Raw genomic sequence first — 27,310 nt, 5'->3', positions numbered from 1 at the left:
TTCAATACCATCCCGATGCAAGAAAATAAAACCTACCTTTATTCCACATAAATCTACAGGAAGCTAACTGTTGTTTCTTATTGTGGCCACTATCTGTGGAGAGGTTGCACGAACTCCACCAGGAGCAGATAGCAACTTGAATCGGATTGCACTAATTGATACAAGAGGAGTATCCCTGCGGTTCCTCAATGAAATGTTCGTGGTCCAAGTAAGAGAATGATGAGGTACCATTTAAATCAGCTCTTTAAAAAACAAAAACATTGATAGAGCGAAATTCATTTAATTTTTTGTAATTGGCCATTAAAGTACGCAGCACGTTTTAATTTAAGATATCATTCTAATACAACTCTGTACTTTGATATGACATTTAATAACGATATTAGGTTTCGTGTGTGTGTGAGCGCTGTTTTTCGCTTTTTGCAATATCCCCAATCAATGGAAATTAAAGCGGATATAAACTATTAAAAGTGAAAGAGAATCGTATAAACAATGTTTTTCCATAAAAAAGAATGTACGGAATTGTCTTATCTTTCGAAATTATTAGAATAAATAACCAGAGAATTTTACGACTTTTATGTGGATAAAAAGTGTCACAAGAAACCGTGAATCTATGCATATGACGTTTACTCCCCTTTTTTCCCATATATAATAATCATCTAAATGACTCCATCATTGTTGACATGCGATATTAAATACATGTAAAAGTTAAAAAATGGAGGCTGGGAAATTGGTTTAGATTAATTATTTAGCAATGGCAGTTTGGAAAATATTTTAGTATTTTTCTTCTATCGTGATGTGACTTTGTTTTGTTGATATCGGCTGGCCACGGACAATGATGAGTCAAAATGTTGGGGATATGAGAGTCCATTATACGTGTTGTTGCTGTTGAGTTTTCTTTATCGCCGACATTTTTCATTCATTTGGCCTTTCTTTGCAGATTAATAAAAGTGATTGATATTGAAAATTTACAATTAAAAACATTGTCGAAAGAAGACTTGAGGGGAGGAGTATAGGAGGTTGCTGAACTGACTGACATTTGCAAAAATGGTGGCTCCCAAGGAGAGCATAGATTTGGAATGTTTTCTGGTAACAAAACATTCCTGGAAGGGAAAATATAAACGCATATTATCCATTGGAAACTTGGGTATATCAACCTACAATCCCGATAAATTAGATCTCACAAATCGATGGTCCTATTCAGATATTGTGTCTGCGGCTCCTTCCAAGGCATCTAATGTAAGTGGAATTTGGTTAATGAATAATTCATAAGGATGTAATTAACATAACATTCATTCAAATTTTGCTCTTTTCAGATACCCAATGAATTTGTCTTACAAGTAAGAAAAGACAAGAAAGTTGATTCAATTAAGCTATCCTCGGAGTATCGTAATGATATTTTAACATCTATATTGAAATACTACAAAGAATTTGCGGATAAACCCAAAAATGCCCATGTATGTAACATATTATATAGATATATATGTACATATAAACAAAGCATGAACAATAGAGTGGTTCATAATAGTTAATAGGTTGGTATGTTGTGCATAAAGGCAATTTAGCTCTGACCTTGTTTTATGTCCGCCCTTTTTTAGATATTAAAAAACTTTATATCTAAAACCGGGTATTTCGGTGCACTGGTGCATGAAAAAACTGCCAGTTTTCTTTTTTTTTTTAATGCAAACTAAAAAGTATGAAATTCTGCCCATTTTATTGTAAGTAATTTAAACTTTGAGCACTTCCGAAAAGTGATATAAATTAAATTTTAACTTTTAAAAAGAAATTTACAATTAACAATGCAAGTTTAAATTTCATAGATTAATCCCATGGCAGCCGGGTGTACGTACCGGACCCGATGGAATCAATCCGGCACACAAATGCAAATTTTCTAATGAACATTTCATTGAGGAACAGGGGCACACTTCTCATATGAATGAGTGCTGTCCAATTCAAGTTTAAGCCCATGCCACAGTGCGACATCTCTTTGGAAGAAGTTTTTACATGGCATAGAACCTCACAAATGTCGTCAGCAATAGGAGGGGTAACCAACGCTGAAATTTTTCTCATATTATCTTATTTGGTTATTGCTGTTGTAGCTGTGTTTTACACTAAGGCGGCCTTTTCGATGAAGGAATCCATCGGGTTAATCCGCTACGTATAACCGGCTGCCATGGGATTGGTTGTCATTCTTGCAATAAACGTTTTTCTAGAAAAACTTAGGCTCATTAACAAAACCACCCATTTTAGTTTTGTTTAAAATCTCAGGTTTTTAAAAACGGGTAAAGACCGTTTTTCCAAATAACCGATTTTTCGATCACTCTGGTTGTACCTCATTTCAACACAATTGGTTTAGGTTCCATAAGACAGACATATCGTGATTTTCAGTTGTGCGTTTTTGTCATCCGTGTGATGTGATACTTACCATCGTTTAAGCTCAATTAATCCAATTTATTAGTATTGCTTTGAAACTTAAAGTCCTTCACATGAGTCCCTCATTGTCCTGATCGGTATATATTTCCCCTTGGGAATTTGGAGATGTAGTATGTAAGCGTAGGTAGGCTTCTGAGAGCTTCTTAATTTTAAATCCTCTTTTCAATATTTATACCTATCTCAATTTTGTTTGGCGTCTGTCTGCCATTAAAATCACGCTACATTCTTCAAAAATAAAACTATTAAGTTGCCCATAGGTGGGTATCTTCGAAAATGGCCCCTATTGAATTACATCTTGATAGGTTTGCATTTTATTTGATTTCGAAAAAAATTTGGAGTGGTGACCAACATCTCAACTTGACTTCATGAAGTCATTCAATTTTGACGAAACTCGGAGCTGTTATTGATTTCAAAACTACCACGTTGTTCGCATATTTTAATCTTGTCCTCCTAAAAATTAAAACCCTAAGTTAGCATCTACATAAGGTTTGGTGGATTTATGTTGAACAAGGCCCATTTGCGTGTTCTCTACTGCTTGAAAGTCACTCAACGATCTGTTGTAAATTTTTGGCTATTGGAGCATCTAAATTTCATTCCTTCCTACTTGTAAAGCCAACAATTTCTTTTTATCATTTCATAATTTGGTTATTTCTTATTATTCTAACAAATTTTTATTCTAATAAGCGCGAATCACTTTTTTGAGCACATTTTTCATCGGTTTTGCCGTACACAACTGAAATAACGGTAAATAATCCAGTATCATCTGACTTATAAATGTTGCCAGTAAAAAAGTAACATGAAAAATATCGATATCATCGTAACAGCCATCGAGCTCATGATACTAAACACTACCAATTATACCAAAATAAAACAATCCCGTTTTCTTTTAGCTTGTATTATTGGATATTTACGTTTTGTTTTATGTTTTTTGGAAATAAGGAAGGGTATGAGTCGAATGACAGTAATCTCCTATGGTGAGATGTAAAAATGACGTAGGGGGTGCTTTTTTTTCTCACTATACAAATTTTTGACATTTCTGCCTGAACCAAGCTATTGGGTTGCCCAAAAAGTAATTGCGGATTTTTTAAAAGAAAGTAAATGCATTTTTAATAAATTATAGAATGAACTTTAATCAAATATACTTTTTTACATTTTTTTTCTAAAGCAAGCTAACATTACGTATTTGGCTGTCAGTGAGTGTACATCGCTTTTTTTGGTCTTTGCGAATATTACTGTTTCAACTGCATATACACACATACATACACACACGTTTGTACTTTTTCGTGCTGGTGTCTTTTGTTCTGGAAGCGTGATTTTGCGGTGCTGAGTGGCTTTTGGAGGATTTTGGTCTGTGGTGTGGCTGTTGGTGGAGGCTTCTGCTGGAGTGGTGTGAATCCAGGAAGCTGTCGTTGGGAGTGAAGAAGAAAGAAAGCGCCATGGCGGCTAAGCCGCTCATTTTGGCGCATGTGGTGTCTGATAATTTCAAGTTGATTAAGACTAAGGAGAAATCGTATGATGTCAATAGGAGAATGCTTGAGGAAAATATGGATGAAGCGTGTGCAAGTGAAATGATTGCTGAGGGTGCTGCTATTGAATGTACCGTTGGGAGTATTGGAAGTGTTGGTGCGAGCTGCGACAAGATATTGGAAAGCAATGTTGCTAGTGGTATGAGTGGTGAGATGTGTGCTGGTGTGAGTGCTGCGACTGGAAGTAGAAGGATGGATGCCGCTAAAACAGGTAACGGGGTATCTAGAGGACGGGAGGGGGAAGATGAGATGCAGAATAAGAGAAGAAGAACAGAGGAGAATGTGATAATTACTTATAATGAGGGGCATGTTGGTGACTTTGCTGTCCTTGTCGATACATCGAAGTCTGATGAAATTAGAAATACGAGAAGAAGAAATGGTCTATATCTGTACGAGAAAATTAAAGATATTATTTCTGCTAGTGATGGCATTGATGAGATTAAGGATGTGGGGCGCACAATGTATAAGATTAAGTTCTTTACTGCGGTGGCAGCCAACAAGTTTGTTAGTAACAAGAGATTGGCTGAGAGAAATTTGAAGGCTTTCATTCCACGTAATTTTGTGGAAACTTTTGGTGTGCTCAGGGATGTACCTCTGTCGATTACTGAGGACGAAATTGCTGCTGATGTAAGAAGATGCTTAGCAATAGAGGATTCTCCTCTTAAATTGATGTCTGTACAGAGGTTCACTAGAAGAGATTTGGATGATAGAACAAGGATGATTCCTACTGGGTCGGTGAAGGTTGGTTTTAGCGGGGGTGCACTCCCAAGAGATGTGAAGGTGAATTATACGAGAACAATGGTGCATACGTTCTATCCGAGTGTAAGGCAATGCAGGAAGTGTGGAAGGCTTGGGCATTTGGAGATGGGCTGTAAGTCCAGCAGAAGATGTCTGAAATGTGGCGTAGAGGGCGATCAATGCGGAGGAGACTGTGAGATCATCAGGTGTGTGCTCTGTAGGAAGACTGGCCATCTGGCGTCTAACAGAGATGTGTGCCAAGTTTGGCAGAAAGAGACAAGGATCAACAAGTTGATGGCTGAGAACAAGATGTCGAGGTCGGAGGTTTTGGATTCGTTTGGACAAGTAAGAACTAATAGATTTGAGGAGCTGATGGACAATGAGGATTTCCCGCAGATGCAAGGAGGAGGAAGGAATGTTAGAGATAGAGTCAGAGAGTCTAACAGGATTTTGACACCGTGGGCGTATAATGCGGTTGCGAAGAAGGTTTCTAACGCGCGTAAGGAGGTGGCTGTGGCGCAGGGCGCGCAGATACATCCGAGAATGTTTGATGAGGTGTCTCCCTCTCAGCCAGTATACCAGTACCCTGGCTATAGCAGGGTGAGTGAGCTGGAGAAGATCATGCAAGAGCTGTTGAAATTTATGCGGGATCATTTTACGCAAGTGGGCAGTGATGCGGGCCTGGTGGCTGTCAGGCATTTTTCAGAGCGTGTTAATAAAGTTGGAATTAGTAATGATGTTCAGTTGATTTCTACGGCCAGTAACAATGACAATCAAAATATTACAGTATAATGTGCAATCGCTGAAGAAGAACAAAGCTACATTAGAATATTTGCTAAACAAGGATGGTTTTGATATTTGCTGCTTATGTGAGACTTTTTCTCATGAGGACGTTAACAAGAATAATAAAATTTTTAACTTTAACCTGGCGGAAAAGAGACGTGGTGATGGCTACGGAGGCGTGGCCATTGGCCTAAGAAAATATATTAGTTTTAAAACTTTAGACTTTGTTACTGACTTGGATATTGTGATTGTCAAAACTCTGAACTTAAAGAAGAACTTTGTCTTTTGTGCTGTTTATTGTCCTCCGTCTATATCGGTTCCTGCTTTCGAGCTTGAGATGTCGACTCTTTTGAACTACCTGGAGACTTTGAATGATGTTGTACTGCTTGGTGACTTTAATGCGAGATGCCTGGCTTGGGGTGACAGTGTCACCATGCCTAAAGGTCGGATCCTGCAGCAGCTAACTGACAATGCTGGCTTTATTTGCTTTAATAATGGTGCACATACCTTCAAGAGATCCTTGGCTGATGATAATGGTACTGTTTTAGACCTTTGTTTTGCTAATGGTGCGTCGGAGATGGAATGGAGCACTTTATCCTTTTTAATTGGTGGAAGCCATCACTTTCCTATTGAGATTACAATTAAGTCGGATAGGATTTCCTATGGCAAGTTTGTAGCGAAGAATTTGCTGGCGGACGCCTTAAGTCGAACTTCTTTTGGGCCTGATATGGATGAGATTGAAAAGTCCTTTTTGAATGAAATAAATAGTGCTACTTTCAAGATTAAAGATAACAGGGTTCCCAAGTTCTGGTGGCAGAAGAACTTGGATGTCTTATTTAGATCTCAAAAAGCTGCCTTTAAGAAATGTGAAAGATATCCTACGCTGGAGAATATTGAAGCGGCGAGCACTGCTAGGAAAGAGTGGAAGTTGGCAGTTTTGAATGCAAAGAGAGAAAGTTTTAAGGCTAACCTGGCTGGTCTGAATGCTGACCCGGGAACGAAACAGGCTTGGAATTTCGTAAAAAACGTGGTTGGGAGGCGCAAGATCGGTGCTACCAGCTCGTGGAATGCTGAAAATAATGAGGCATATTTGAAATTTCTCAAGGAACAAGTGCCGTGTGATGATGATGTAGCTGTAATGGATCTGGTGTGCCCAAGGGCTGTAAAGTTTGAATATGAGGATTTTGAAAGAGTGCTGAATGGCAAAAGAAAGGCGTCGGCTGGTGGCTGTGACGGCATTACGTATGACATGATCAAAGCACTTCCGGATATCTCTAAGAGCGTTTTGTTTACTGCCCTTAATAATTGCTTTGCGAATAATCTAATCAGAGATGGCTGGAGAAGGATCAAGATTGTGCCGGTGCCTAAGCCGGGCAAAGATTTGAAGGATTATAGGAATTTCAGACCAATCTCTTTAATAGCTGTCTTCCTGAAAATGATTAATCTTATGGTTAAGGATAAGGTTGCTTGCTTTCTGGAGGCTATGGGTTTCTTGCCTGAGCGATGCTTTGCATACAGGAGGGGGAGGTCTACCTCATCCTGTGTTAATGATTTATTGCACCGTACTGCGGTTCTTAAGGCGAATGGTTTTAAAGTTATGATTGTGGCCCTAGACATCGCAAATGCTTATAACTGTGTCAAGATTGAGGTACTGAGCAAGATTTTGGTTGATTGTGGTTTGGAGATGCATTATATAGCGTGGATACGCAATTTTTTGTCAAATAGGATTTTGTGTCTTGGCAAAAGCACAACCACTGTTGTCGATGGTCTGCCGCAAGGGAGCTGTTTATCCCCGCTGCTATTTAATGTTTACACGAAGAACCTACACGGAATAGAAGATTGGTCTAGCTTGGTTTACCAATATGCGGATGATTTCTTGATAATGGTGTTTGATAAAGACTTTAATGAAGCGGAGAAGAAGCTTCAGACGAAGGTGCAAGCCTTTTATGATCTATGCAAAGAATTAAATCTTTCCTTTCAGGCGGATAAATCCCAGATTATGTACTTGGCGAAGGGCAGCAGGAAGAAGGTGAGCCTGTCTGTTAATGGAGCTGTGATTCAACAAGTCAAGACCCTTAAGTATCTAGGAAGGACGATAACTGCATCGTTATCCGTTAAAGACCACTACACTCGAATTGCCAAGGAAGTTGAGTCAAGAAAAAATGTTTTTAAATTTCTGACACCTGTTAAGGGAGGTCTGGATCCAGCCGTAGCTCTTAATCTATATCGTTCTCTGATAAGATCGAAGCTGGAGTATGCGAGGGCTACTGCAGCCCATACTCCGATGAGTATAAATAAGAAGATTATGACAACTCAAAATGCCACTCTGAGAAGATGTTTGGGAGTGACGCCCTCTACGCCAATTCATGTGATCTATGCCCTTGCAAATGAGATGCCTGCCGCGGAGCGCAGTTTGTGGCTGACGGCTAGGGAGTTATTAAGAGTGAAATCTATGAACCCAGATTTATACGCAATGGTTGCGGAAAACCCGTATGTACGCTCCAGCTATAGTCATGTTTATCACATGTTTCAGGAGATTTTTGATGTGATTTCTGTTGTAGAGGAAGAGTGCAGGCCTGTCAGTCTGACGGTGCGGTCTTCGATTGTTTGTGGAGACAGAGCCAATGTTGCTAAAGAGATTTTTCAGAAAATGTATTGCAAAGAGATAGCGGAGTATAAAGATGATGGTTTTGTTGTGTTTGCCACGGATGCATCGGTGAAGGCTGGGAGTGCTGGATGTGCCGTTTTTAATGCCACGCGGGATCAGCGGTTCCTGTTTAGAATTCAGGGGAAGACGTCAAGCCTCTTCTCTGAGTTAATAGCGCTGCTTAAGGCAGTTGAGATTGCGGTGGAGGATGGCTGCTGTGAATTTGTTGTCTTTACGGATAGTCTAAATGCCTGCAGACTGCTGAGTGCCCCTCGTACGAAGAATCACCTTGTTGCTGGAATTTTTCGGAAGCTGAATTTCTCTAATATCAACAAATGCCATATTGTATGGGCACCTGCCCACGTTGGTATTAAAATCAATGAGACTGCTGACTGGCTGGCTAAGTATGCAGCTGATATTGGTGCCCCTGTTAATTTTGATTACACCCTCGAGGAAGGGTTAAGGCGTATAAAGGATGAGATATATGATATTTGGAATCGTGACTATCGTTTGAAATCTACTGAAAAAGGCAGAAAGTTCTTTGAGATGTTTCCTGATATTCCCTCCCGTCCCTGGTTCCTAGGGGCTGACTTGGAACCTGCGGAGAAAAAGATACTTAATAGAATGTTTACAGGACACACCTATGATAAAACCTATTTGCATAGATTTAACCCCGGTTTGTCATGCTTTTTTGACATATGTGGCTGTCGGGAATCTGTGGGGCACATGATTTTTGAGTGCCCTAAATATCGCTCACTGAGATCTCGTTTTAGTATTTTTAGTAAATATACCAATCTCAAGGACCTGCTTGAGTGTAAACAAGTACCTGAATATAAATGTTTATTGTGTTTCATCCAAGAAGCTAAAATTGATGTTTGATGAATGAATCTGATCGCTTCATGTATGCTGTTACATGTTCGCTTCTTTATTTGATGCTTTGTTTGTCCATACCACCATCTCATTGTACACTCACCTTACCACTTTACTTGGAGTAGTTTAATGGATCTGTGATATATGCCCTCTTGGGCGAATGTGATATTTAGATGCTAATTTCTTTTTCTATTGCATCTTCTCGATTAATAGCATAAGCACCCTCGACGTACAACAATCCTGACGATAGACTCAACCACTTTCAACACTTCTTGACGAAAAAGGAACATATAATTGGAATTAATACGAGCTTTTTGGAGGATTTAGCACCTACATCACTTTGTGATATCGTTTAAGTTTGGCAGTGTGGACGGCTGCTCCTGGATATAACCTGGCATATGTGAGACTTGTCTCCGCCATTCGTTCTGAAAGTCCAAAAAAAAAAAAAAAAAAAAGCAAGCTAAAAGTAACAGCTGATAACTGACAGAAGAAAGAATGAAATTACAGAGTCACAAGCTGTGAAAAAATTTGTCAACGCCGACTATATGAAAAATCCGCAATTACTTTTTGGGCAACCCAATATTTCAAATAATCAAAATTTATTGAAAATTATCCAAGACTTGCATAAAAAAAAAATTGTTTCGTAAACTTGCAATTAGAATAATTAAATACTTGGGCATTGTTCACAGATAAAAGTCTCTTTGGATTAATGATGATTTTATTAACATGTAAAAGCCAAATGGTTGCTGATGCCGACGCCTTCCAACAAATATAGAGGTTGCAAATGTCTCGGCGAAGCCCCGCCGGGATTCGAACCTGGGCACACGGAGGAACAGCGTGAGCTATTGCCGTTGTCTTAGCGTTCGAAGCCATCAATACAACTTCCAACAGATGATCAAAATCATGTGTGGTACGGAAGAAGTGTAATTTACCACAGACAGAATGACTGCCATTACACAAAAATAAATGCATTGGAAAAAGTACAGCAAATAAGCGGGGTTGTCGAGCTTGGCTAATGTGGTAATTGTATCATAGATGCTTTTTCGCAAATTAATACGATTCAAATACAACATACCAACGCACGACCCTTGAAGCCATCACACCTAATATGGTTGAAAAGTCTTCTAAACCAAAGACGAAACGCGTCCCATAGTGGTTGCTATCTTTGGCTTTCCTTTTCCATTTGCATCTCCGATCATTGAGCTCGTCTCGAAAGAGAAACAAACAAAAATTGTTAAAAACATTTTGTTCTGCCAATTTCTTTCAACAGTGTAGCATTTATCATCAATTTTCAAATGGCAATGTGACATTATTATATATTTAACAAAATCATCAGTAAATCATAAACAAATAAATATGTGTGTGTAAGCAGCTACATGGAACTCTGCTTTATAACCGTCAACATTTGCTTTGAATTCTACTCAAAAATTATTCATCCCACTAAACGTCATATTTTTACAAGCTCTACAACTTTGCTATCAATCGGCAACAGCCTATATTAACAAAAAATTATATATATTAGCTGGCAAACTATCGATATTCGCATCATTTTATATTTCTAATAATAGATATCGATATTATCGTTAGTTTTCTATCACCTACATACATATATTTGTTGTTGTAGCAGTGTGTTGAACACCGAGGTGACAGCCCTTGCCGATGAAGAATTCCATCGGGTCAATCCGGTACGTACAAACGGCTGCCATGGAAGCCGGTAGCCAAGTTGGCGCGTTTGGATTACCAGTTGGTATGTCTCTACTTTGTTATCACAATGGACTTAAAATTGTCTAAGTGAGTCTGTAAAGCACTGCCAGTACAAACTAACCTACATGGCACATCATGTGTACGATGTTTTTAATTTTCCATCTATCCAGTGCACGTCAGAAGTTCTGGAAAGTTGTACTGGTAAGTTATCGATATCATGCGATAACAGAAAATAAGAAACCACATTAATCGTGATTTTTAGTTAATACTACTAAAATAAAACAAAGCAACTATATAGTACCAAAATAAAACGTAGCAATCTATCAATCTTGTCATCTATCAAAAATTAAAATTTTGTTGAGGTGCTAATCTGTGCCATGATTTGAATTTAATTATAAAAAAGGATACTCTCTGATTGAGCTTTAACCATAAAGCACTCTTCGATAAGATATATACATATGTTTCTCCACCGTTAGGTTTTTATTACTTTCCATAACCTCTCCAAATGCCCACTCTAATGCTCATGCATCTTGTTTTCTCCCGCTGAGGTTAATATAATAAAATTCTTTTCATTACAGCGCTTCTCAGCTTACAAATACCATTGGTCTGGTATAAGTTTGCCAACAGTACTAGAAGTGACACCATGTTCATTGGATCAATTGGACCCTACGACAAATGAAATACTTGCCAGTTATATGTACAAGGACATAGAGGGCATAATAGGTATCACACTTTTTATGTTTTAGCTTAGAGTTTGGCAAAACGGCCTCATGGTATTTGGTTTTCGGAAATAGCTAGAAATAGATTAAACATAAAATGCACCAACTTTAGGCTAAAACATGCCGCAGGGACGATTGGTATGTAAAATGGAGCATCAACATTTTTTCTAAATTTCTTGGCACTTGAAACTTACTCCCTCTATTGCATATCAGTTGGCTCTGGTTGGCCTTAGCAACACTGCCTTAACATTGTTTTGTATTGCTTCAGCTTCTATTGTCCCTATATGTATATTTCACACATATCTCATCTTATATTTTCCTTTAATGCGCCCGTTTTAAGCAGGGATTTCTGACTATGAAGGCGGTATTGTTATGGCCTATGGAGGGTTCAGTCGGCTGCACTTGTTTAAGGCAACGAACCATCTTGAAATTGTGCAGAATATAGCACAAAAATCATCACAATTTCTGGGCATAGACATAAAGATATTAAAGTCCCAGATAACACTGGAACAGTTTGAAAGGCAACGCTTTGGAAAATACAGGTGGAAAAGCCTTACATTCTCCCAAAACCGTTAAATAATATTTTGTTATACTTACAGCGGCGATCAATTCCAAACTTCTATGACCGAATTTACTGTGCAGAAAGTTACACCGCGTCATCCAGATCCTGTCAAGCGTATACTCTGCCTAACCGAGACGACTGTACTGGAACGTGACCCTCAAACATATAGTGTTTGTACTTTAAGACCCCTGTGTGAGGTATTTGCACTAGTACGTGATAAGGATAATCTGCAAAAATTTTGTATTGAATACAAAAATGGAATTGTGCGCTCGTATACAACAAATGATCGAGACTCCTTGTTGGCTACACTGCTAGACGCGGTGCGTTCTAGTGGCAACCAAGATGTACATATACAAATTGTAAATACTCCTCGTGGAAAACGCTATGTGCCACTCAATTGTTGTGTGGACGAAGAGACTGAAGCCAATCTGCTGCGCTTGGTTATGAATAATTTTCAAAGTCCAGCAAAACGCTATGAAGTCCTAGAACGTTTCAATGCAAATGTTCCACACAGTGGTTTGAACTATAGTGTAACACAAGATGTAAGTTAGAAGGGGGTGATGGTGTCCTTTTTTTTCAAAGTACTACTACTACTACTACTGATATCAAAAATTACTTTCAGAGTATATTTGCTGAGAACAAGGAAAAGCTTATACTTAGTGCTTTGCAAGCTTTGGCCCAAAAAGAAGTCGACAATCCCACAGCCCAGCTAACCAATTTGGAATTGGAAGCCATATTTCATGCATTGACTCGTTTACTTGCCAGCAAAGTGGGTTATGCTGCATTTACCAATCTACCAGGATTTCGTGAAATTATTGGCACCAAAATTGTGGCGGCTCTGAGAAGAAAAGACTTGGCCGTTACTTACTCGGCTATTGATATGATCAATTCCCTAATGCATTCTGTAAACTCAGATCACGATTTGAAACAGGAACAACTTAACAAATCATCCATACTATCATCGAAATCATTTTTGGAAACTTTGCTCAATATGTGGACTACCCATGTCAGTCATGGCAGCGGTGCATTAGTTTTATCCGCAATGTTGGATTTCCTAACATTTGCATTATGTGTGCCTTACAGTGAGACCACAGATGGCAAACAATTCGATATACTTTTAGAGCTGGTGGCAGAAAGAGGGCGTTACCTCTATAAATTATTTCAACATCCTTCATTGGCCATTGTTAAGGGAGCAGGTTTGGTTTTAAGAGCGATTATTGAGGAGGGAGAGCTGCAAGTTGCCCAACAAATGCAATCGCTGGCTTTAGATGAGGCCGCATTGTGTCGCCATTTGCTGGTGGCTCTTTATACACCATCCAATGACCCGACTCTAGCTACACACCGTCAATTATCTAGACACTTGATAGGACTATGGATAACCGATAATAACGATGCCATTGACTTGTTTAAGCGAATATTTGTAAGTAAAACCAATATAAGCTATTAGTTTTGATACTTAGCATTGTGTTTTTACAGCCTGCAGGTTTGTTGATGTTTCTGGAGTCGGAAGAGACCGTTCCCGAAAACGATGTAGAGGAAGACAAATTGAATTTCCGTGATAATTTAAAATTTGCCATTCAACATTCCAATAGGACTCGTAAAAATGTCATCGAAAAGCATTTACAGGTATGAAGCAGTACAGAGCTTTAGAACACAAAGCATGTCAGAGAAAACAATACGTGGTTGTTTTAGGGAATCTATTAATATATAGGCCGAAAAATTAATCGCGGCCATTAATTGTCTTGAGTTTCAGCCAATATGTTTTTTCTCAAATACTTTAATTTTTTACAGGGCATAAAACATTGGGGCATGAGCCTAATCGAACAACAGGATACTGCTGCGCAAGCATTAAAAAATAGACCTGTTGTTTTGCGCAATCGCCGGCAACGCAAAAAGACTTCGGAAACCATTGTTAATCTTCCATATTTCTTTTATAATTTCACCAAAGACCACAGTTTACCCAATTTGATATGGAATCATAAGGTGGGTAACAAATCCTAAGAAATTTGCTATCATAGCCTTTATGCATACATAAATTTTAGACTCGAGAGGAATTGAGAATATCTTTGGAAAATGAGTTGAGACAATTTATTAATGACCGCGACTTGGCTGGTAATACCATAGTGGCTTGGAATTATCAGGAATTTGAAGTTACCTACCAGGTAAGCGTAGCCAGTTTTCATTTGAGGCAATGCTTATTTTCTTAATTTCTTTTTCTTAGTGCTTGGCAGATGAAATACAAATTGGAGACTATTATATACGTTTGATATTGGAAAAAGATGATTGGCCACAGAATTTGGTGAAGGATCCGTAAGTCTTTTTGTTTTGTTTTTTCAAAACCCAATACCAAAGAGTGGAGGAGGATTTGTAACATACTCAGTACATAAGCATTGCCCGGGGAAAAGTCTAATAAACTAATATAATAAAATAAAAATGTAGCTCAAGAAAAAAATAGGCAATGATCACACACCACTCGCGTCGCCATTAGTCATTCGCGAACTAATGTTCAGCATGAAAGGACATACATCTGAAAGGGGCCCGTTTACTGAAAGTCATTCTGATCTGTTTTTTATGTTTGTTTTCATTTCAGAGTGGAACTTTTCAATGCTCTTTATCGGCGTGTTTTATGTCGCCAACGTGTAAATGATGATCAACTGACTGTAACTTCGCTACAGGCGTTGGCAAAGGTGTACAAACGTTATCACAGCGAAATTGGCCAATTTGGTGATATGTCATACATACTACAATTAAGCGATCGTGTAAGAAAATCGTTTATGATTTACCTTCTAACTTCCCATGTGAATCGATATTTTGTGTTTCCTTAGTGCTATTCGCCCTCGTTAAGAGATGCCCTCATACATCTGATATCCTGCTTGGTATTGGAGAAATCGAATTGCAGACCGCTGGTAGAACACGTTCAGTGTCTAGTGGATCTTATAACACTGGCCCATTTACATCAGGGTCGTGCACAGCCCAACACCAAAACCAATGTCATTGAGGCTGGTCCCAACATGCAACAATATGAAGAAAAGGATTGGTATTATAATATAGAAAAAGAGGGTCAAAAACCTGAACGTCAGGGTCCCATTACTTACTCGGAGTTAAAGGAGCTGTGGTCGAAAGGGATCATAACACCTAAAACAAGATGCTGGGCCATAGGCATGGATGGCTGGCGTTCTTTGCAGCAGATACCCCAACTTAAGTGGTGCCTTATTGCCAAAGGTCAACCTTTATATAACGAAACGGAGCTATCTTCTATGATTTTGGATATTCTAATTAAGTGCACCAGCTTTTTCCCTTCGAGAACACAAAATGGTCAAGCTGTGCTGATTCCCGGACCAAAATTGTCACGTAAACTTTCTGAATTCATATGTTTGCCGCACATTGTCCAAGTTTGTTTGACCCATGACCCGGGGCTTTTGGAACGTGTAGCCACTCTATTGTGTCAAATCATGCAAGATAATCCGGAAATGCCCAAGGTCTATTTGACAGGTGTCTTCTATTTCATGTTAATGTACAGCGGCAGCAATATTTTGCCCATAACAAAGTTTCTTAAAATGACTCACATGAAACAGGGTTTTCGTAGTGAGGAAACCTCACAGTCAGGCATAATGCATCGCAGCATATTGGGACAATTGCTGCCAGAAGCCATGGTTTGCTTCCTAGAAAATTACAGTGCCGAGAAGTTTGCGGAAATATTTTTGGGAGAGTTTGATACACCTGAAGTTATATGGAGTTCAGAAATGCGACGATTGTTAATAGAAAAAATAGCAGCACATATCGCTGATTTTACTCCGCGCCTTAAAGGCCATACAATGGCCAGGTAAGCCTCTTTAACGGTCCATAGCTTAGCTCGAGGGTAATTTTTGGATTTTTTTTTTTGTATTGTAATTTTAGATACCCATACCTTGCCATACCTGCTATAAGCTATCCTCAATTAGAACATGAACTGTTTTGCCATATCTATTATTTGAGGCATTTATGTGATACACAGAAATTTCCCAATTGGCCCATATCGGATCCAGTGCAATTGTTGAAGCATACCTTGGATGCCTGGCGCAAAGAGGTGGAGAAGAAACCCCCGCAAATGACCGTCCAGCAAGCATACAACGATTTAGGCATCGATTTGAACAAACACCCTAAACCAGATGAATCCATGATAAGGAAAAGTTACTACCGCTTGGCTCAGATATACCATCCGGACAAAAATCCCAATGGTCGCGAAGTTTTCGAAAAAGTCAATCAAGCCTACGAGTTCTTGTGCTCACGCAATGTATGGAGTTCAGGTGGTCCGGATCCCAATAATATTGTGCTAATTTTAAGGACACAAAGCATTTTATTTGAAAGATATGCCGATGGTAAGTGGTGCAACTGATTTATGTTTTTACAATTTTCAACAACGTTGTTTTCCAGTTTTACGTCCCTATAAATATGCTGGCTATCCCCAACTTATTAAAACCATACGTTTGGAGACCAAGGATGACGATTTGTTCTCTAAGGAGACTCAGCTGCTTACCGCTGCTTCAGAACTTTGTTACCATACTGTGCATTGCTCCGCTCTAAACGCTGAAGAGCTGAGAAGAGAAGAGGGCATTGAAGCCTTGCTTGAGGCCTACGATCGTTGCGTTTCCATAATGGGTGCCGACTCTAAGCCAGAATCGTTGCACTATCAAGTGATTTCAAATGTGACGCGTTGCTTTGAAGTCGCCTGCAACTTTGAGAAGTGCAAACAGAAGATCATTACCCTTCCACGCCTAATGTCGGATGTATGTCGTGTGGTTTATTTTAAACACACCCTCTCGGTTAGTTTGGTTACCAGTTTGGCTGCCAACAACCATGAATTACAATGTAATCTGGCCTGTAATGGAGTGCTATGGTCCCTATTACTTTTCTGCTTCGAGTATGATTACACGCTGGATGAAAGCGGTGTGGAGGTGAGCGATAAAACCAACCAACAACAACAGGCAAATACCTTGGCAAAAATGTCAGTCTTAGCATGTATAGCTCTGGCGGGCTATGGCCTAGAGCTGCGCTCCAAGACTGATAGTAAATCTGTGTCTTCATCAGGAAATAATTCACCTACCAATGCAAGTGCAAAAGCCAGTGCACCGCCACCACCCAAAACGAAACCCACAACGTATACCCAAAATGCACAAAATCCTTTGCAAAATAAACAATTGGCTATAACTACGGGCCAGGAAGCTGCCAGCTTAAACAGCAATTCACCGACATCAGTAGCTGTTGTAGGTAAACAGGATTCCACAGCCAGTTCGGAAGCTACATCACCCGATCACAAGGCCGCCAAAGTTTTGGATCTTTTAACACAAAAGTATGTTGTAACGTCTGAAGCTCAAAATGCAGTGGTAAATCAAGTCTTGGAACGTTTACTCACCAAGTATATAGCAAATAAGCTGACGAAGGAAAAGGATTGCGAAGTAAGTACATATGCTAATCTGAGATGTGTTGACAAGCATTTGACTTCAGAGTTTTGTCCAAATCTTGTAGCTAACTCATATTTTTTAAAAATTTTGCCCATTTAATCTATTTTTTGTAAATCTGTAGTTTGTTTATATCCTTTTACCGTGTTTTGTTTTGGTCCTATCCAATTCAATTTCTACAATTCAGATGTTTTACATAGTATTGCACTGCAAAATAATACGGGGAAGTTAACGATATGCGATAACAGTTAGTAATAACCGATTAATAGTGATTTGCACTATATAGTATGTACTAAAATAAAACAGCATTGATAATATACATATTATGTGTGTTCGCGCACTCCAAAATTTTGTGCAAATTTGCGTAAATTCTTACTGGATGTCGTTCGCGTACTTTACTTCCCAGCGGAATAGAACGCAGGAGTGGGCAGAGATACTAAATTTATATTTACTAATAGCCAAACCGGACCCACTCCGCTGCGCCTTCTTTATCTCTCTAATATCTGACACCCAAACAGGTGTCACACTGCGGACGCCGTTTGCACTCGGCTATAAAAAAAGTTGCCTTATCATTGAGTTTAAACTTGAATCGGAAAGCACTCATTGATGTTTAATAATTAGCCCCTTCTCAGTTCCTGATGATAATGTTCTTCATTAGGGTTTTGTTCTCGACTAAAATATGGATATAAAATTCGTTCGTTATTCCCAACAAAAATGAAGTTCAGTTTAGGGGGTGCTTTAGGGCGTACCCCAAAACACTTGGCTCCAAATATAGATATCAAATTCGTTTTCTACTCTCAAATACCTTTCATTTGAGCCCCATATTGTCATAATAGGTCAAATAACCCATTTGACATATTTTTAGGAATAAAAGCGCCACCTTGACTTGAACGCAAATTTTAATGTCATATTCGTAATCTACTCTCTAATACCATTCATAGTCAATAGTCGGCTAATATGCCCATTTGGGGGGTATTTGGGGATGGGCGGCCTGCCATTACTTGGACCTAGTGTTTTATGCCATATTTGTAATCTACCGCATTTGAGTCCCATATTGACATGAATGTCGAATATATGTTCGATAGATATTAGATATCCACCCGATATCTAATTTGTCCCGATCCCTATATTGTCCCCCAGGTACTTGGACCCAACTTTTTTTTATGAAATTCGTACTCTACTCTTGAATACCTTTCATTTGAATCCCATATTGTCCCAATCGGTCCACTTTTATTTTTGGGTAGTACTTTTGGGGTAAGGGGGAGGGTCCGCCCCCTCCCGATATAAAAAAATTATATAGCCTATGTTTCCTTCTAGACCAACCTACACAAACTGTTAAAATTTCAAGGTAATCGGTTCAGCCGTTTTTGAGTATATACGGAACAAAAAAACAAACAAACACAAATTGAATTTTATACATATAAATAAGCTCAGAATCAAAATAAATAAATATTTAACTTTTTAACAAGATTCAAGGCAGCAACCATTATTTTGGAACAAAATACGTTCGCAAACTTTTGCCGGCAAATTTTTTAAATTTAAAATTTTTTTTTTTAAGATAGTTAAATGGAAAAGTTAGCTGGAAAAGTACCTGAACAGACCTATTGCCTAATCGTAGATATTCATCTTTTTCAGATTTTAAAACTACTTACATCGAACACACGCAATCCTTATTTAATTTGGGACAATGGAACCAGAGCACAACTTTTAGATTTCCTAGAGCAACAGCGTTCGGCCTCAGTTAAAGAAACCTTTGAAGATATAACGGAAATTCATCAATTGGTATCACAATACGAATTTGATGCACACAAGTAAGCCAAACATTGGCCGGCCAGCATTTTTCATTCATAACTTTCTTTATCGTTTACTTTCAGAGATGAATTACAAATTGGTGGTGTTTTTATACGCATCTATAATGATATGCCCACATTCCCTATACAAAATCCCAAACAATTTGCCTGGGATTTATTGGAATATTTGAAACAAGCCTATCATTACATGATGTGTTTGAAAAATTCATCTCAAACCATACCATATAGTGGAGATGCGGTGGTCTCACCTTCAACTGGCGGCGTGGCTAGTGATGGCATATTAAAACCCACCTTGGCCCCAAATCATCCTCAACTTAAGCTGCAGCATCATCAAACCACAGACAGAAGTGGCAAGACATTTGATGAAGTTCTAAATGCCTACAATCGTTCAAAATCACGAAAAAAGTTAGAAACTGAAGCGATGTTGGAACAGCAGAAAATACAAAGTCAATATAAGTATGATTTTGCCAAGGATGGCAATGTGGAGCAGCATATCATAATGGTGCTCAAAGCATTGATAGCTGTCATCAAGGCTAATCACGAAGTGGAAATTCAATGTATAGGAAATTTTGATATGATATTTGGATTTTTGGCAAATAATCTGTTTAGCGATGTAAAGTTTGTCACATTTTATTGGTTGTTTTGTTGCTAAGTCTCGTTTTTACTCCTTAGAATACTACAATTAAAACGGTGGCTTTGGAAGTCGTTGCCCTGGTGTCGCGTAATAAGGATTGTATAACGGAAATTGCAGCCTGCGAATTGTTGGGTAGTTTCTTGGTTGCCCTTAAAGATCCCGATTTAAGAGCAAGCCAACAGAAGGTGCTAGAGACATTGTCTGGGCTCATGAATGTCCAAGAAATGATAAAAGAAGCCCAAATAAAAGGAGCCGTTATTTATTTATTGGACATGTTTTGTAATTCCCGCAATCCTGCCATACGAGAGATGTGTGCCGAGATTATGGCAAAAATGACTGCTGATAGGTTGAGTGGACCCAAGGTATATTCCATGATTTAAGCATTGAAGCTAACACTTTATATTTCTTTGTCTCGCAACCATCTCCATTTAGGTCCGCATAACCGTATCAAAATTTTTGCCTGCTCTATTTGTGGATGCTATGATAGAGTCGCCTCAAACATCGGTTCAGCTATTCGAGTCGATACATGAGCATCCAGAATTGATATGGAACGATAAGACTAGAGCTAATGTGGGAGATGCTGTTTCTGATATGTGTGACAGTTTCTACCGAGCTCAAAAACTCAATGCCAAGCATTTATGGAAGGATCCTGAAATTCTTAAAGATATTATTTCCAATGAGATAGTTGTGGCCGGTGTTTATTTGCGTCTATTTGTTGCTAATCCCGCTTGGACCTTGCGAAAGCCCAAACAATTCCTATCAGATCTCTTAGATTTTGTTGTTGATCAAATAAGTAAAAGTTCGTCAGAGGTAATTGGGTAATAGCTTTAAATATTGTCGAAAGATAAACTAAAACTTTTATTTCCAAAAAAAAATAGAAAGACGTTTTGGATCTTTCGACCACAGCCTTGGTGGAATTATTGAGATCCCAGCCCAATTTGGCTGATGACATTCCTGTATTAGGCCATATACCGAAATTGTTTAACCTATTGTCCGTACAACCAAAGAATACGTTATCAGTATTACATCAATTATCCCTGTCCGAGGTATGCACGAGTAATAATTTTTGTCGCCTAAGGATTAATTTTTGTCCTTTGCAGTTTTGTGTCAGTGCTATTTCGCAAACCGAGTGCATTTTGCCCTTGAAGAAGTGCATGGAGCATAACAGAGATTGCATAGAGAAGTCTTGCGAAACCTTAAGTCGGCTTTTTAAGCATCAACATGTTAGTAATTTTTCACGAGATTTTTGTATATAAAAAATTAACAACAGTGTCTACACTTAACAGGATTCGTTAATAAGCCAATCCTTGGAAGCTGGTCTCATTCCTTTCTTGTTGGGTCTTTTGGATAGCCGTCTCGATTACGTTGACAATGCTTCAGCTGTTAAGGCACAAATAGTTGCTGCCCTTAAGGGTATGACTACAAATCTCAACTATGGAGATCGTGTGAATCAAATCCTGCAGAAACATCCAGTGTGGGCAGAATTTAAAGATCAAAGACATGACCTATTTATAACCGATACTAATGTTAGAGGATATCTAACAGGTAAATTTTAAGAATTTATTATTTTTATTTTTCGTTTATTTTTTAATCTTTTTATTCTAGGTATAAATCCTACCGCAGGCTACCTCACTCAAGGACCAGCACAAAATGTTGAAGTGCTTACGTCTCCACCACCCATGGACCGCGATGATCCATCTGCTCGACCTCCGGAGGAATAATATTTACCTTTAACAAACATTTTTTAATGTTTTCACATAGCCTCTCACAATCCCAGCATCAGTGAATCTATTCTTTTTCTGTAAAGGCAAACCATAAAAAACTGTTTTTATTTAAAAATGTTTTGAACATTTTCTATTTAAATTTAGGTCATATTGCGAAAATAGTATATAATTTATATAAAAACAAATGTTTTATACAGTATAAAAAATCTCTACACACCTTTCATTTTCCTTCATTATTCTATTTTTATTATTTTTGCAGAATGCAAGTAAATTAATATATAAAAAAGTATACATACATATGTATTATAATAAAATTATAATTTTTATTTTTACGGTAAGAATTCAACATTTATAAAACAAAGTGATGAAATAAAATTTAAAATAATTCATGTAGATAGCTAGAGTTTTAATTTACTTCTTTCCCAATTTTTATCCCATCATTATGGCCAAGGCAAGTCGAATATAGTCAATGCAGCAAGCCAAGGCATAGATATCCTTAAGGAAGGGTACAAACAGGGAGTTTTGATTTTCTTTGAAGGTTTCTAATGAAAATAATTGTTCTAGAAAATGTATCAAATCAATATTTTGAGTAAATCGCATATCCAAGCTTCTACAAAAGAATATTAATTCATTAAAATTATAAATTCTATTAATTCATTTTGAGCAATAACCTACTTTTCAAAAAAGTATTGTACTATTCCATAATATAGAATAACAATTAATATGGGATAAACAATGGGCATTAGAAGAAAGATATTCAAAATGCCAGAGTATATTAATTTAAAAATGGTTGGGAATGGCAACGGTTGCAGCCAAATTTCAATTAATTGTTCTACAAACGGTCGCATATAGTAAACAATTTTACTTGTAACAGACATTTGTTTCCACTGCAAAATATTTTAGAATAATAAACTAATGATTATTTGTAAGAATCTGGTCACCCTATTCTCTTATTCCAGTCCAATTACTATTTCCAATTTTTGCTTTTTCATAATCATTCTACTTTGTAATTTCACTCCTTATTTTAACGTCTACGAATAAAGTTGTTCTTTTGTATTACTCGTGTACTTCTCTTCTTCTTATTTAATTCGCTTTGCACCCACAAAGGTTATGGGCCCAGCGTGCCAATAAATTAAATAAGAAAGTACAAGTCAGTCGAGTATATGTTTAAAGTCGTTTTTTGTAAATTGTTAAAAGTTTAAAGTAAAAATGTCCGGTTCGCTCCAAATTGAGAAGTTGAATGGGGAAAACTACCCAAGTTGGGCCATTCATATGAAGAGCCTCCTCATCACGATGGATTACTGGTCGGTAGTTGATAGTGTTTGTCCTACAACTGCAACCAAGGAGGAAAAGGAGTCAAGGATTGCGTTGGACATGAAAGCGTTGGCCACCATCACGCTAAGTATAAAACCATCGGAGCTGATTCACGTTAAGAAGTGTAAGACGGCCAGAGAGGCATGGCTAAGGTTGGGCAGCATTTATATTACAAAAGATCCAGCTCGTAAGGTGACATTATTCAAACGTTTGGTACGGTTTAAAATCCAGGAGGGATCATCGTTTACGCAACAAATGAACGAGTTTACCAGCCTCGTCGAATCTCTAAAGGAAATCGACATCACTATTCCAGAAGATTTCGTAAGTATTGTTCTGCTGTGTAGCCTACCTGAAGACTACGAAAGTTTCGTCATTGCTGTGGAAAGCAGAGATGTTCTGCCCCCACTTGATCGTCTCAAGGTTAAAATAATGGAAGAATTTCAAAGACGAGGGGAAAGACATCACGTGACAGAGGAACATGTTTTCGCAGCAAATTCCAAGCAAAAGGCAAACTTCAGAAGAAGACAAGGTGAAAAAGACAACGACGAGAATCGAAAGAAGAATATAAAGTGTTATGCTTGCGGTAAACGTGGACACATAAAGTCCCAATGCAGATCCATCAACAACAACAACAACAGCAAGGCAATGGTAATGCGTGCGAGTGAAGAGGCAATATGCTCCAATGACAAGATGTGGATCGTAGACAGTGGAGCCTCATCACACATGAGTGGAAACAAGCTGTTGTTCTCTTCGTTCAAAGCCCATAAGCAAGAGGTATCTCTCGCAACAGGTGATTGTGTGTATGCAGAGGGGATAGGTGATGTAAATATTAAATCGGATTTTACCGACATCACTCTATCTAATGTTCTCTTTGTGCCAGAGTTGAGTGCTAATTTTTTATCTGTGCATAAAATTATTGAGCACAACAACGAAGTGATTTTTTCCAAAGAGAAGGCAATTGCAACAACAAGCAAAGGGGAGATGATATTTGAGGCGAAGGCCCATGCTGGCATATTTGTTGTGGAGCTTAATAAAAGGGAACGATTGATGATGGCAAAACAAAACAATGAAAGAGTTCTTTGGCATAAGAGGTATGGCCACCTTAACATAAGAGATGTGTTAAAGCTGTCTAGTAAAGAGATGGTACGTGGTATGTCTGTTGAGTCGTCAGACCCTGAATGTTTTCCATGTGTTACATGTTCAATGTGTAAAATCACGGTTCAGCCTTTTCCAAGCTATGGTAAAACCTTTACCACTAAACCTTTGGAGCTTGTACACACCGATATCTGCGGGCCGATGCGAGTATGTAGCGAAGGTGGATCACGATATTTTATATCGTTTATCGATGATTTCTCGAGGTTTTCAACTGTTTATTTCTTGAAGAAGAAGAGCGATGCCCTAAAAGTTTTCAAAGATTTTAAAGTGAATGCCGAAAAACAGACGGGCAATGTTTTAAAAACCCTACGAAGCGATAATGGTACAGAGTACCTTAGTAATGAGTTTCAAATGTTTTTGAGGAATGAAGGCATCAACCACCAAAAAACAGTCTGTTATACCCCCCAACAAAATGGGATTGCCGAGAGGGCTAATAGAACGCTCGTAGAAATGACTAGATGCTTGTTGCTGGAATCTGGATTGTCCCAATCGCTTTGGACAGAAGCCTTAAATACGTCCACTTATATACGGAATCGTTGTCCCACGAAGGTGCTTGAAAATAAGACACCATACGAATGTTGGTTTGGACGAAAGCCTTCAGTAGCCCACCTACGTATATTTGGTTGTGACGTAGTCACCTTAGACAAACGACCAGGCAAGTCAAAGCTACTACCTAAGGGAGAAAGACTTACATTCGTTGGGTATGCTCATCAAACAAAAGGCTACCGTTTGTATAGTAAACAACAAAAAACAATTACGATCGCCCGTGACGTCATGTTTTTCGAAGACAGTTTCTCCAAACAAGCAAAAGAAACCCCAACTGTTATGAATGGGGAAATGGAGCAGAATGACGATTGGTTTGTTGTTGATGTTTCTGTGGACAAAGAAAGAGGGGATATCGCCAGAACAGAAGCACACAACAGCGGCGATGTGGATTCTGAATCTGACACCTCAATTGAAGAAAGAGAAGAAGTAGTGCCCGGTGTGAAAAGAAGAAGAGGAAGACCAACAACTCTTAGGACAGGTCGAAAGGGACGTCCGAGAAAAGTTCGTGCAGTAGAATCAGCAAATGCTCTTGTAAATACTTTTGTGCAAGACGAAGAAGACCCCAAAACAGTGGCAGAGGCCTTAAAGAGCAAAAACGCGAAAATGTGGAAAGAGGCGATGCAGAAAGAGTTCGGAAATTTGCAGCAAAAAGGTACGTGGGAACTCGTAGAAAAGCCAGCTGACAAAAATATCGTTGGGTGTAAGTGGGTGTTTGTGACGAAACGTAACCAAAGTGGTGAAGTAGAAAAATTTAAAGCGAGGTTAGTAGCCCAGGGTTTCTCACAACAACCCCAAGTCGATTACACAGAAACTTACTCTCCGGTAATAAGAGTGTCTGCTATCCGAATGCTGTTTGCCATAGCTGCTCAAAGGGGATATTTGGTGAATCACATCGATATTGTGTCAGCATATCTCAACGGCGAATTAGAAGAAGAAGTCTTCATGCGACAACCCGAAATGTTTCAAGATGCCAAGTATCCAGATCGAGTGTGTAAACTGAAAAGATCGCTTTATGGATTAAAGCAGGCCGGCAGAGACTGGAACCGAAAATTGAATGAAGTTCTGTTGACAATTGGGTTCGAGCGGTGCAAATCTGACAACTGTTTGTACGTGAAAAAGATAAAAGATGAGCTTGTCTTACTTGCTGTGTACGTGGATGACATTTTGTTGTCATGCTCATCGGAGACCATTATGAAATGCGTTGTTCAAGATTTGAATCAGCATATTGACGCGATTGATCGAGGACCAGCAAAGTACTACTTGGGGCTAGAAGTCGAAAGAGAGGGATTAAGAGGCAAGATAGCTGTTCATCAAGAGAGATATGTAAGAGAGTTACTGGCCAAGTGGAACATGACAGATTGTAAGCCTGCAAGTACACCTTTTGCTAATGGTTTGGTGCTTGAGAAGTGCACGAAGGAGAATTGTAGTAGTTATGACGTCACCAAATACCAGTCGTTGATTGGTGCACTGAATTATTTGTCTGTCTACTCTCGCCCTGATTTATCTCACGTTGTATCAAAGCTAGCACAGTTTAGCAGCCATCCCGAGAAAGAACATTTTACTGCAGCAAAACATGTTCTCCGATACCTTAAGCTGAAACCAAAGGGTATGTTAACTTATTCTAAAAATGCTAATGATTTAGTTTCATACACAGATGCCGACTGGGGCTCAGATGTTAACGATCGTCGATCCTACAGTGGGTTTGTGCTTTTCATGTCTGGTGGACCCATAGCATGGGAGTCCAAAAAGCAAAACCAAGTGTCTCTCAGTTCTATGGAAGCTGAATACGTGGCTATGTGCCAGGGGACGAAGGAAGTCGTGTACCTAAGAAGTTTGCTGCGAGAAATTGGCTTAGATGCTTACGTTCAAGAACCGACTGCCCTGAAGTGTGACAATCAAAGCGCCCAGTTCCTTGTCCAAAACCCAGTGGCACATAAGAGAAGTAAACACATCGATATTCGGTACCACTATATAAGGGAAAAATTCGATGCAAAAGAGATCCAAATCGAATATGTTACCACAGCTGAAAATGTGGCAGATTTGTTTACCAAGTCTTTAAGTAAAGTCAAACATGAATATTTTTGTAAAATGTTGTTTGAAAACTTTTGATAAATTTTTGTCGTCAAATAGTATTTGGATTGTGGCGGCGTATGTAAGAATCTGGTCACCCTATTCTCTTATTCCAGTCCAATTACTATTTCCAATTTTTGCTTTTTCATAATCATTCTACTTTGTAATTTCACTCCTTATTTTAACGTCTACGAATAAAGTTGTTCTTTTGTATTACTCGTGTACTTCTCTTCTTCTTATTTAATTCGCTTTGCACCCACATTATTCCTATATTTCTATTTGAAATTATGCTTACTAATTTTCGTTTATGCAGTGGTTTTTGCCAAGTTTTAAACATCTTAATTTTATTTTTAAGATTTAAATCTTATTTCTTTTTGATTTAAAATTGACGTTATAGTTTAGTATAACAACCCTGTGTAGCATGAATCAAAAATCGATTACAAACAATCGATTTAAAATTATAACTTCGATAACTTTTTACACAGGGATGCCACAAGCTGTCATAGAAAAGTCAGCAAAAAAGTAATGAGCCACCTACATCCTACATCCCTATCATTTTTGTTCCTTCTTTGCTGGCAAATAAAATAAGCTAATGACGTTTACATGTTTGTTTTGTCATTACTCAAATGGAGCTATGGG

At 38.5% G+C, this 27,310-nt stretch overlaps 2 protein-coding genes across 3 annotated transcripts; one reads left to right on the top strand and one right to left on the bottom strand.

The window, feature by feature from the left end:
* Nucleotides 1–389: 389 nt before the first annotated feature.
* LOC106084636 (dnaJ homolog subfamily C member 13) lies at nt 390–21,824 on the top strand. 2 transcript variants are annotated; one of them, XM_059368477.1, is made up of 23 exons: nt 390–511; nt 938–1,236; nt 1,314–1,454; nt 11,277–11,421; nt 11,761–11,959; nt 12,017–12,521; nt 12,602–13,399; nt 13,456–13,605; nt 13,771–13,962; nt 14,022–14,141; nt 14,201–14,289; nt 14,570–14,738; nt 14,805–15,802; nt 15,877–16,337; nt 16,393–17,414; nt 19,053–19,228; nt 19,292–19,841; nt 19,901–20,224; nt 20,295–20,672; nt 20,741–20,908; nt 20,963–21,085; nt 21,149–21,407; nt 21,468–21,824. In XM_059368477.1, exons 2-23 carry the CDS (start codon nt 1,045–1,047, stop codon nt 21,581–21,583), a joined length of 7,275 nt encoding a protein of 2,424 aa, XP_059224460.1. In that variant the 5' UTR covers nt 390–511; nt 938–1,044; the 3' UTR covers nt 21,584–21,824. The 2 variants fall into 2 exon arrangements, with proteins under 2 accessions (XP_059224460.1, XP_013103932.2); XM_013248478.2 differs by having other exon boundaries at nt 11,758–11,959.
* A 61-nt stretch (nt 21,825–21,885) lies between these two features.
* Nucleotides 21,886–27,073, bottom strand: LOC106084637 (uncharacterized). The gene is made up of 3 exons (XM_013248479.2): nt 26,967–27,073; nt 22,262–22,473; nt 21,886–22,196 (listed from the first exon to the last, which is right to left on the bottom strand). The coding sequence occupies exons 1-3, from the start codon at nt 27,006–27,008 to the stop codon at nt 22,016–22,018; spliced, it is 435 nt and encodes a 144-aa protein (XP_013103933.1). The 5' UTR covers nt 27,009–27,073; the 3' UTR covers nt 21,886–22,015.
* Nucleotides 27,074–27,310: the final 237 nt, after the last annotated feature.

Source organism: Stomoxys calcitrans, chromosome 5 (genome assembly GCF_963082655.1).
Source record: "Stomoxys calcitrans chromosome 5, idStoCalc2.1, whole genome shotgun sequence".
In the NCBI taxonomy this organism is placed as follows: Eukaryota; Metazoa; Arthropoda; class Insecta; order Diptera; family Muscidae; genus Stomoxys; species Stomoxys calcitrans.
This window is presented reverse-complemented; position numbering and strand designations above follow the sequence as displayed.

Coding starts and splice junctions, on each gene's coding strand:
- LOC106084637 (XM_013248479.2), bottom strand. CDS start 27,008: ATGTTTAAAACTTGGCAAAAACCACTGCATAAACGAAAATTA. Junction 22,474..26,966: donor CACTGCATAAACGAAAATTA/GTAAGCATAATT, acceptor AATATTTTGCAG/TGGAAACAAATGTCTGTTAC. Junction 22,197..22,261: donor GTACAATACTTTTTTGAAAA/GTAGGTTATTGC, acceptor ATTCTTTTGTAG/AAGCTTGGATATGCGATTTA.
- LOC106084636 (XM_013248478.2), top strand. CDS start 1,045: ATGGTGGCTCCCAAGGAGAGCATAGATTTGGAATGTTTTCTGGTAACA. Junction 13,606..13,770: donor TCATCGAAAAGCATTTACAG/GTATGAAGCAGT, acceptor AATTTTTTACAG/GGCATAAAACATTGGGGCAT. Junction 21,408..21,467: donor TGTTAGAGGATATCTAACAG/GTAAATTTTAAG, acceptor TTTTTATTCTAG/GTATAAATCCTACCGCAGGC.